At 41.0% G+C, this 11,283-nt stretch overlaps 1 protein-coding gene across 3 annotated transcripts in view; it reads left to right on the top strand.

Annotated features, from left to right (window-relative positions):
* ppfibp2b (PPFIA binding protein 2b) overlaps window positions 1-11,283 on the top strand; it is a 73,658-nt gene that overhangs the window by 56,818 nt on the left and 5,557 nt on the right. Inside the window, exons 11-31 of one of the 3 annotated variants that reach the window (XM_015037253.1) lie at window positions 684-745; window positions 835-910; window positions 989-1,071; window positions 1,160-1,227; window positions 1,312-1,377; window positions 1,457-1,517; window positions 2,302-2,349; window positions 3,318-3,480; window positions 4,254-4,286; window positions 4,999-5,031; window positions 5,641-5,776; window positions 5,859-5,978; window positions 6,535-6,685; window positions 6,995-7,106; window positions 7,190-7,278; window positions 7,395-7,517; window positions 7,804-7,929; window positions 8,014-8,202; window positions 8,775-8,969; window positions 9,853-9,962; window positions 10,993-11,014. In XM_015037253.1, the coding sequence (XP_014892739.1) occupies window positions 684-745; window positions 835-910; window positions 989-1,071; window positions 1,160-1,227; window positions 1,312-1,377; window positions 1,457-1,517; window positions 2,302-2,349; window positions 3,318-3,480; window positions 4,254-4,286; window positions 4,999-5,031; window positions 5,641-5,776; window positions 5,859-5,978; window positions 6,535-6,685; window positions 6,995-7,106; window positions 7,190-7,278; window positions 7,395-7,517; window positions 7,804-7,929; window positions 8,014-8,202; window positions 8,775-8,969; window positions 9,853-9,962; window positions 10,993-10,999 (2,051 nt within the window). In that variant the 3' untranslated portion in view covers window positions 11,000-11,014. Of the gene's footprint in view, window positions 1-683; window positions 746-834; window positions 911-988; window positions 1,072-1,159; window positions 1,228-1,311; window positions 1,378-1,456; window positions 1,518-2,301; window positions 2,350-3,317; window positions 3,481-4,253; window positions 4,287-4,998; window positions 5,032-5,640; window positions 5,777-5,858; window positions 5,979-6,534; window positions 6,686-6,994; window positions 7,107-7,189; window positions 7,279-7,394; window positions 7,518-7,803; window positions 7,930-8,013; window positions 8,203-8,774; window positions 9,683-9,852; window positions 9,963-10,992; window positions 11,059-11,283 lie in introns of those variants that run through there. The other 2 variants (XM_015037252.1, XM_015037254.1) reach the window with 2 other exon arrangements.

An 11,283-nucleotide genomic window follows, 5' to 3' on the forward strand; every position in this document is an offset into this window, starting at 1 on the left:
AAACATGGCACAGATGTGTAAGAAAACATTTGAATCTATTTTGATTTATTTTTAAAGTTATTAGTGCCTAGGTATGGTGGCATCACTGACTGTAAAACTGTATATATTTTTATTTCCACCAGGCTAGTCGATCTGAAAGCCGTCGCCTTCCAGTTACCAGCTTATTTCAAAATGCATCGGTTTATGTCAGATTTAGCTTGAATTAGCAGGAATGCAATGAAGCAGTTGTTCCAACAAAATTGATGCAAAGCCCCAATTATTAAAACCCCTTTCAGTGTGGCACAGTTGAGGAGCTACAGACATCAGATATTTTTTGTAACGAAGCTCTAAATTAGTGGTAGTTAAAGTCAACTAAACCAAACTTAGTTTAGTTGACCTTTTCAGTTTCCTTTAAAACGTGTGTCAGTATTTTAAAGGATGCTTATGGGACAGTGAATACAGGCTGGTTTTTGTGTTGACCTCATTCGTCTTTACTCTGTCATCAGACTGCACTGTTTGTTCCAGGTGATGGTGTGTGGCCACTTGTGCTGTCACCATGCGTTTGCTTTGCTTGTTTATTCGCGTTAGCATGGCTGTCACATCTGTCTGCAACACGGCTCCAGGCACCCATCAGACAGCGTGAACAAACTTACATGAGAGCTGTCCAAGATCCCACTGAAAGCGTCTCCTTTTCACTCTGTTAGACCAAGAATACCAGAGGCTGAAGGTGGGGATGGAGTCTTTGTTGGCCTCAAATGATGAAAAGGTGAATTAAGTTTTTATACTGTTGGCATCATGGTTGTATTTCTTTGATTTAAAAAAAACAAACATGTTATTTGAATTTGGTGACGACAGGATCGACGTATAGAGGAGCTGACTATCCTGCTTGGTCAATACAGAAAAGTGAGGGAAATGATGTCACTTACACATGGTAAGGCGTGTTTGTTGTGTAGGGTTTTTATAAACAACCCACAACGTAACTTTAATAATTCCTGATGTTAACCAACAGGAAGTAGCGAAGAGGAGCTGAGTGGCAGCTTGAAGTTAAAAGCCATCACACACAAAGCTCATTCTGATATCATCAAATCAGAGGTAAATATATGCAAAAATGAAGAAAGTCTGCATAGTGGGTTTGAAGCTTGATGTCTAAAGTCATCAATGTTTTATTATTTTTGCACAGATGTCATCAAGGGGATCTTCTCCACTCATGCTGTGTCCATCTCCCTTTCAGAGAGAACTTGATTCAAGGTAAAAAATGCTTTTTATGTTCAGAGGAAACACTCCGACTAGATTTTGATTACTGTAACTAACTCCATTTGCCATGTCTTTCAGTTTCCAGAACTCTATGGAAACTTCGTTGGTGACTACTGGTGATGCAAGTTTCTTAAATGGATCATTGTAAGCTCTGCAGCAGTTCGTCACTTTGACTTGCAACAGTTTAAACGCTTTCTAAAACGTATCCTGATTTATTTTCCAGACATCGACACAGATTACTCTCCAGCAGTCTTGAAGAGTTGCAAAGTGGATGTTTTCAAAAGGTCTCTTATCCGATACTAATCAGTTTTTAAAACTCTGCAACTAATCTATTAACCAAATGCAGCTCTCTATATTTGCTCCTATCATTCTTTTTTAATATCTCACCTAGAAGTACATTACTTCAGCGCTTTCTAAGGGCCCCTTTACACTGGATTAAGACCAGTATCCAAGGTTTCCAAATGTAGCTGGATGGTGAAAGTTTTAGAAAATGTTCTCTCTGCATATATATATATAAGTGTAGATTGTTGTTTGACTTCTTCTGTCTACTGAATTCTGCTGGATTTAATGAGTTTGGCAGCAATGGTGGCAAGAATTTTAACTTACTTTGATTACTGCCATCGCAGCATTTCTATAATGAAGTTGGAGTTTTAGGTAAAGCCTAGTGTGACCAGTCCTGCTTCAAATTCCCTTGATGAACAATGTATCCTGTTTTGAACAGGTTGCATGTCCTACATAAGTTGCCACTGCAAACCCACCATGCCGCAACAAAACACCAATGTGCTGCCATCCCGATAGGGGACCACCAGGACCTCCCTGTGCAGTTTTGTGCTTTCCCAAAATAGTTTGAGTATTGCAGTAAATTCTTGACAGAGCCAAGAAAAGACAGTCTATGTATCTGTAAAGGTCGTCCACATTCTTGTTGATTTTTCTTCTTTACTGCGAAGTCTTAATCCTTTGTAAAGAGGTCCTGACTTGATCCACACTCTTTTAATCTCTGGGATTGCTAACCTGCTAATTCTGTGTGTTTGCATGTTTTCGTTCCTCCTCTCTTTCTGTTACTTTCAGGCTGGAGTGATCCAGCCAGCTGAAACTGAATCAGACGTAGGGGCAGAGGTACTGATCCGCTGCATGTCGACATGTCTCCTCGCACTGCGAGCTTCACCGCTTTTTGAAAAGCTAAATAGTTCTCCACAGTTTATAGAGCTTTTCTTTTGGCTTTCGCTGCTTTTTTTTTAATAGGATGTAAAGAAATGAGGGATGCCACAAAACCGTTGCACACAATTGTATGAACTGAGCTCCATGCAACGTCACCTTTTAGAAATAAAATCTGTTCCTTTTATTTTTATATGTATATGGCTACAATTGATCTTCAACTAATAATAGCAAAGAAAAAAAAAACCTACATACACCAAATGTGTCCCCAATTCTAAACTTAACTTGCACCAAAACATTGTGACATGACACTTCAGCTGCACTTTGGCCTTTTGATCTCTAATGAACTGCAACCTGATTTTTCTCTTCTTCTTTTTTTTTTTACTTCTATGAAAGAAGCAAATGCTTCCTATGCATGACATCCAGGAGAAAAACATTTTCACACACGCACATGCAAACACACACACACACACAAACAAAAGGGCCAAGACCTACCTGAAGAGGCTGTCTGCAGAGCTCGGCATCATCGCTGCCTCCGAGCTGTTTCTGTCTGTTGGCCTTTCTCCAGTCGTTCCTTCAGAGCCCCCCACTGACTTTGATGCCTGCTCAGATTCTTGCATCGTCAAACATTCAACCTCCAAAGGACATGTTGTTATGCAATGGAGTGGAAGGCCATCTCACCTTAAGAAAGATGGACTCAAAAGACAATTCAGTGGATAAAACATGCTTTTTAAGAGAATATCAGAGCTAGAGATACTTGAAGTAGCAATTGTGTTCATGAGGAGGAGAAACGCCACACGTTTTGTGAATCATGGGCACAACAAATTATATGCACATATATATACGGTTGTTAGATAACGGTGAATGATTTAAAATGATCGCAAACCAGGGCTTAAAAATGTTAAATTGTACGCTTTTCTACTCTGCAGAGTCCACAAATGGAGCCGAGCAAGTACCAAACTCTGCCAGGAAAACTGAGTAAAAAGAAAGAATCTAAGGATGAGCTAAACGGCACCAGAGGCAGAGAGACAGAGTATTTATCTCCTGTCCAGCTCTCCCCTGCCCACCACCACAGCAAAGACTACACCCTGGGTGAGTATTTATGGTATGTTTTCAACCTGATATGAATGGAGTTATGGTAATCTTATTTTTAAAACAAGCAAATATGTGGACTGGCATGTTCTATGGTCTGTCATTCAGTGGAACGTTTTTATTTCATTAAATTGACATGCTTTCTGTCTACCACAAGGAGAGCTACAGCCCTGGCAGACCACCTAAATCCACAAACTTTAAAAAGTACCATAACGCTACTGTCAATAAATTGACAGGAAGGGAGAAAAAATTGCTACTGCTGTTTTTTTTGTGTCATGACAAAGCAACATTGTTTATTTGGTATAAATATCCTGGATAATGCAAGTGGGGACTTTTTTGTTTGTTTTAAACAGTATTACTTTATGACGATGGACAAAAAGGGCCGACTTAAAGTCCTTCTGTTTTGTAAAGGCCACTTGTCAACTTCTCAGATTCAGGTCATCTCAGGTTATAAAGTGGGACTCCTACGAGTCATGGAGGTCTTGCTTGTGCAATTTTAACATGTTTTTCCCATTTGAGGAAAAGCTAAAACCTATTGGGTGCCCAACTGGCTTTGTTGCTGGCAGGATATTAGTTAACACACAGAGCATATATAACTCATGTTTGCTTGTTTCAAGCAACTGTTTTATATAAAAACCTAATTATAATCTCCATGTACAACTCTTTTTGACCTACTCTGCTTCAACTGCTTCATGTTTGTGCTCTTTTTCATTCCCTCCCCCCTCTTCTCCTGTCATCTTGCTAACGGATTGGTCTTTTTGTTCTGACAACAGTTCGGTGCAGGAGTGCCAGCGCACCAGCTTTAGGTACTGTATGTCCTCACTGTTGTTCCCGCTCCGAAGTCAGGGAAACAAAAACAGCACTTAGGCTCCGGGAGAAAACAGGATTTTCCCTGTCACAGTAAAGCCTCCAAAGTGAACAGTCAGACTGGGAAAAGGTTTCCACTGAGGATCAAGCAGCTCTAAAGCTAGGGATTAGTAGGATTCCCTCCTGACTCGAGAGGACCGATGATGATAAACCCTGGCTCCTTCTCTGACATCAGCATTTGCTAAAACTTTAAGTTCGCCGTACAAGCTCATGGCCGCCGCACTGTTTATGTTGTTATGGAGCCAGAGCTTAAAGTAGGAGGCAAATCAAAGGGCTACTGGAGGACGAAGAGTGCAGACTTAAAGGATGTGGGCAGATCAGACTGAAAAAGGATACCAAAGTGAACAAATATGACATGAACTGACTTCCTTTTTCTGTTACAGTCTGCTCTGTAGTTCAGAGCAAGATATTAATGTAAAAAGGTAAGTCTGGAAATGAAAGTGAAACTGAAACATCAGATACTTTTAACACTGGCTTTAACTTGAGTTTAAAAATGGAAAAAGCAGAGCTTCATAAATCTGCATGTCCATAGCTGTAAAAAAGGAGAATGTATACAGCATTTATTTTGAAGACCAAGTAGGTGTGACTAATGCTGGCCTTTGCTTTGTTCTTCCTGCTTTTTTCTCGCTGCACTAACCGCCACTGTCTCAGGATCTCCAGGGAAACATGACCTCTATGATGTTGGTGGGTACTGCATCTCATCAGGGAAATGACTAAAAGTGCTCAAAGCGTCCTGCTTGGAATGAGTTATTTTTTACAGTCAGAAAGCTATTTCTGCACAAAACATGGAGTTTTTTTTTCTTCTTCTTTTTTTTTAAACCAGCAGTTTTTTTTTGCAGTGTTTATGTTCTTGAGTTTGTTCAGTTAGGATCATTTCTGGCACTTTGTGACTTCTTTGCATATCTTTGCTGTTGTGTTCATCTTTGAAGTTCCATTGTTCAACTCTGATTATTTTTCAGATATTGTTTCCCATCATGTTTTGTTGGTGGTTGCTGCCTTCTGTTTGCATGGTCGTTTTGCATCTCATTGTGATCCTTCCCATCTTTGTTGTCGGTTCACAATTCCCTGAAATCACATCTGGTAGCCATCTCAAGGTTGTTTTTGGGGTTTATGTATTTAATGTGACAGTTTTGGAAGAGTAGAAAATTGACTTTTCTAATTCAAGCTTGAATCTTGTTACAGGTTGCTCTTGTCTTTCAACCCGAGCTTACGGTTTTCGGCCCGTACCGAATCAAGGAAAATAAAATGAAACTCTGCATTGATTTGTGTCCTTGTGCCGTTTATGCCTGTCAGACCATGCAGGGAAACTGGAAGAGTGTATGCTGTCAGATCAGTCCCCGCTGTCCTCTGGAGTGGACTCTGGACAACAGTCACCTGTCTCACCTGAGAAAAGGAAGAGTCACAGAGGCATGAAGAAATTCTGGGGAAGGTAAGCGGCAAAGTTGTACAGAACAGACACAACAAGTGGGCATGGAAAAGGACAAATGTATCGTTGTTTCTTTTGTGTCCAGAATTCGTCGCAGTCAGTCGGGCAGCCCAGTTCAGGTTCACGATCCAGAGATGGGAGACTTCAAAAGGGGAGGCTTCCGAGCTACAGCTGGGCCGAGACTGGCCCGTTCAGGGAAAGCACGGTGCACGATCTATTTATTTTATAATAAAGTCAACCAAAAGTCTAGACTGAAAACACACTAAACTAAGTTGTGGCATTTAACTTCTGTGAAGTGAAAAAGTTGCTGTTTCACCAGCAGAAGATAACTTCAGTTTCACATTCATGAATGGTCAAAAAGTTTAAGCCTCCACAGACGTTTGACGTATTTGGACATCATTTAGCGCAGCTGGAACGGAGTGACGGATATATAAATGATTCTGTTTGCAAGCAGCTGGTGCATCTGCAACAGGCACAGCCATGAGTGGAGCAGGAAGTAACTGTTATCATGCAGTTTAAAGGTCACCAAACTCAGGGGTTGCTTCATGGATGCATGCTCGGGGAAATAATGGCCATAAACAGAGTGGGATGGTGGAATGATCCAGTGTAGGAACTATGTAGCACTTTATGGCTCCCACACATGTTGAGAAGGTTTCACTTGAGGCAGACTGTTCCTGTCGTGTGCAAGCATTACAAAAAAACAAAAACAAACTCACTATCTCATTTGAAAACTTTTGAACTGTGCCGTGTCTTTCTACCAGAGATCTCAAGCTGCCATTTTCTAAGTGGAGCACGGAGCAGGTTTGCGACTGGCTCGAGGACATCGGACTTGGTCAGTATAGCGTTCTCGCTCACCATTGGGTCAGCAGTGGTCAGACTCTGCTGGCGGCCACCCCACACGACCTAGAGAAGGTAAGTCATGCACAAAATATTCTTATTTGCTTCATACGAATGTTATCTGGGGCACTAACAATCTGTAATGTCTGCAGGTGTATCCGTGTAATTTTCACCTCGTCTTGTCTGTTTGATCATTTAATTACGCCCATCTCTGCTTTTCAGCCAGCTTTTTAGTTGCATCTTGATCAATGTGAATTTTACTGCTCTTAATTAAAAACGCTGCCCGTTTGTTTCATGAGCTTCATAAATCAGCTCGACTCCTCTTTGGTTCTCAGCCGACCTGGTTTTTATTTTTTTATTTAATTCTTTCCATTTTGTCTGCAGGAGCTAGCGATCAAGAATCCACTCCACAGGAAGAAGCTCCAGCTGTCCTTGAAGAGCATCTGCAGCAAACGGCCAGAAAAATCTGCAGAGCTCGATTATGTTTGGGTCACTCGTATGTAATCAATTCCAAAATACTTTGTTGCGTTAAGCTGTTTCCCCAAAGAGTTTCCTTTATAAACCCACTTTTTGCTCCAGGTTGGCTTGATGACATCGGCCTCCCTCAGTACAAAGATCAGTTTAATGATGGCAGAGTGGATGGACACATGCTGCAGTACCTCACTGTGGTGAGTTCCTTTTATTTACAATTGAAGGTTTCACCCAGCACAAAGCAGCACGAGGGACATTTAATTTGCTTTTACAGGATGAACAACCTGCTCTGTTTTCTTCTTTCCCATCTCAGAGTGATCTGTTGTTTCTCAAAGTCACCAGCCAGCTGCATCATCTCAGCATCAAGTGTGCCATTCATGTTCTTCATGTCAACAGATTTAACCCAAACTGCCTTAAACGCAGACCTGGAAATGAGGTATTTGATTCCTGTATATACAAAATGTCTGTCAAGATTAAAAAAGCTTCATTTGTTTCCTTATGTAGGTACAATGTAGCGTTCAATGTGTGTTTGAATTGGATCGGCATGGTTGCACCACTCTGTTGGTGAATATATAAGGATTTCACGACATCCTCTATTAAAGTGATGGTTAACAGACACTCAAATCAGGCCTTAACTTGTGCGTTTTTATCGTGACATAAAAAACAAACAAAACATTTTATTCCAACCTGAGCTGCTTCATTCTTGTTCCTCTGTGTCTCAGAATGAGTTCAACCCCAGCGAAGTGGTGCAGTGGTCCAACCACCGGGTCATGGAGTGGCTGAGGTCTGTGGACCTGGCCGAGTACGCGCCCAACCTGAGGGGCAGCGGTGTACACGGAGGGCTGATAGTGAGCATCCGTCGTTACTGCAGGTCAAACAAAAAATAAATGAAGAAAACATAAAAATTTTTTTTTTTTTTAATTCTCAAATAGATGTTGGAACCTCGGTTTAACTCCGACACAATGGCTATGCTGCTGAACATCTCTCCTCAAAAAACGCTGCTGAGGCGCCACTTGAACACCAACTTCAATAACCTGGTGGGAGTACAGGCTCAGCAGGAGAAGAGGGACTACACCGAAGCAGCAGGATATTCCCCACTCAGCATCACAGCTAAAGTCAAGGTAAGAAAATGAGAAAATACTATTTTTGAAAATCAAAACACCTCATATACAAGAAAACACACACGGGTAACCCGTCTCCTTTTTTGTGCATGAAGAAAAACACCTTAATCTGCGGTGAGACGTCGGTATGTCAGCTCAGTTTAAGCTCTGAGCTCTTCTCAGTTTAATCCTGCGAGTGTGGTGTGAATCCAGGATCCTCTGCTTTTTTTTTTTTTCTAAAAGGCTCTAAGATGCTGCAGCCTCAGCTCCGAGTCCTTCAGTACTCCAATAAAAATGCAATAATAATCTACTAGACAACTTGCAGTTGAACCATTTAGGGTCTTAAATAGTTGGGCATTTTTAAAGCTCCATGCTAAAGCCATATTATATACAAGCCTGTATGTTAAATAAACCACAGAGCTGAAATCACCCCAAAATAGATTTGTTAGAAACTCATTTCCCAATAAATTCTGTCCTCTGAATAAACGCACTCAAATTAAAGGTTTGATTTTTCTAACGTTTTTCATTGTGCAATTTAATTTGAAGACTAAATGTTTTTTTTTTTGTTTGTTTGTTTTCTCTCCTTGCTACAGCCAAAGAAGTTGGGCTTTTCTCAGTTGACAAACCTGAGGAGGAGACGGCCGGACGAGTCCACAGACTACGTCTGTCCCATAGAGACTTCGTCGCCCGAGTCAGGACAGTCCATGGCCAACGGGGTGCAGATGTGTCCGTACGCCGGCTTTAGAGGTCTGAGTCCCATTCTGGACCGAGAGCCCACCCGGGACCAGGTGGGGCACAAGGAGAGCAAAGCTGACACGTCACCATGAATAACCCCAGCGATAACGCCACGGACACTCTCGAGCTGTCCATCATCCAATCAGATATCCCCTACTGCTGCTGCTTTGCTTCCTTTGACTGCAGCCCGACCTCTCCCTGCTCCCTTAGACTCCATCCATCACCCCCGACCCTGTGCCTCGCTCTTCCAGAAACCTGGAAACGCTCCGATAAACATCTGATTCACAATAAGCCTCACTAACTCGACCTCAGACATTCGCCTAATCACCTAACCCATCCATCGCAAGAAGGCAAGGCCTTTCTCTGGACTCCTGTTGCATCAACTCCAAAAATTCATGCAACGTACATGAACGGCCTTACTGAACACTCTGAGGCTGTCATGCGCCACCAGTAGATGTTTTTCAATAGAAGTCGGCCTCTGCATGATTTTTTTTATTTTTTTCTATCAGTCTGAGAGGAACTTGTGCAATATTTGCATAAAATATATGGAGGGATATTATTTAATATTTATGTCACTACATGACTAATGATACTACAGCATATTTTGTTTGATACCTCGATTGTTGATTTTTATACCGTTATTTTCATAACTGAGTGTAATAGTATTTTTATAGCAAAGACATTTTGCTAAGATAAAATTGTAAATGTCAAGATTTATAAAAAAAAAAAATCATTTAAGTAAAATAAATCTTGTGTGTAAAATTTGTCTCTTCTTTCTACATCGTCTCATTTTTATAGTATTTCTTCACGAATCACATTGCATTATACATTTCCACCATCAAATGAAGAAAAAGACAAATTTACTGTGGCAGCATGCTTCAGCAGTCTGCATCAACCACTAACCTGCTTTCATCTTTACCATCCTCATCATCGCAGTGGCCATCATGCCTTCAGCCTCCACTAACCAGTCAGAGCCCTGAACACCATGGCGTACCTGCTAAAGGTGACATGGAAGTGCATGAGCATGGCTCACAATGCGGCTGCAGGTACAAAAATCCCGATTCCAGTCAGCAAAGTAGGATTTTACCTCCATTTCAGATTGCACATGCAGTTTCAGCCAAAAGCTTAACGTGCACTCACTGGCATGAATGCCACTCGTTTTTGGGTTTCTGAGGTTGTATTGAAAAATTCGTTCCACACGAGCCTGATAACCCAAATACTAGAGTGACATGCCCAAGACTGAATTTTATTTGATCAGTGAGTGGGAATGTGCTGACCTAAAAAACAAAACAAAACAAAAAACTTCAGCTAAACTCTACGCCTTCAAGCTGAAAAAATTTGCAGCTGACCATTTGGTTGTGCTAAATGTTTTTTTGGAGAAAACATTTTACGGTCAAACGGAGTGAAGACTGAGCATTTAACCGCTTCAGCAAGGAGCAATTCTGGGCCACCTTTGCAAGGTTTTTAAACATTACAACAGCATAACTGTACGGTGGGAGTAGCAGCATGGTCGGTTTTGTACAAAGTGGGTGGAAAAATGGAGAAGGACATAAATTATTCAAATTAATCTCTAATCAGCTAGAATACTAAACTTTGGACTCATGAAACCAAGCGATGCAAATAAACCTCAGCAATTCTACCACAAAAAGCATTTAAATATCCAGATATAAATGTGCTGAAAGGTTGTTGATGGCTACAAAAAGCATGTGGTCGAGAGGCAACTCAAATGGATTTTAAATCCAAATACTGGTGGGCATTTATGTACAAGTTTGAGCCGATATGAGTTACTTCACTCTGCTGTGGGAATTTGAGAAAATCTGCAATGAAGGCACCAAATTTGTTTTATTAAAAATCACTGGACATGTTTGTTGTATCACCAGCACACAGAGTAAACAGGAGTTTAACTGTGTAGTTAAAAAAAATTCAAAACGAATACGATATATACGTCAATGATGAAAAGACACAGACTTCTGTCTGGAACTGCATTCATGCATTACAATCAAGTATTTTTATTGGAAGCCATGTATGTCTACAATAGTGACTTGTTACAGGTGTGCGTGTGTGTGTGTGTTACAGATGGTGAAAGCAGAGAGCACCATTTTACAAATAGAAGCTTTGTCTGAAAGCATCAACAACCTCACAGTAAGCCCCAACACACACAAGCTGCTGGTTAATGTCTCCTGCAGCTTGCTGCTTATTGTCTGCAGGAGCAGAAGCTCGAATCTTTCAGATGGAAACTTCTGCTGATTATTTTGAAAAAAAAAAAAAAAAATAGATCAGCAGAATGACAAAACACTGTGAAAATAAGACTGTAGCACCATTTCTACAAGAAAACAATGTGGTACTTTTTGTTAGCTGCCGACAGTC

The sequence above is a fragment of the Poecilia latipinna genome, unplaced genomic scaffold, assembly GCF_001443285.1.
Source record: "Poecilia latipinna isolate Pla-1442-1.1 unplaced genomic scaffold, P_latipinna-1.0 Scaffold399, whole genome shotgun sequence".
In the NCBI taxonomy this organism is placed as follows: domain Eukaryota; kingdom Metazoa; phylum Chordata; class Actinopteri; order Cyprinodontiformes; family Poeciliidae; genus Poecilia; species Poecilia latipinna.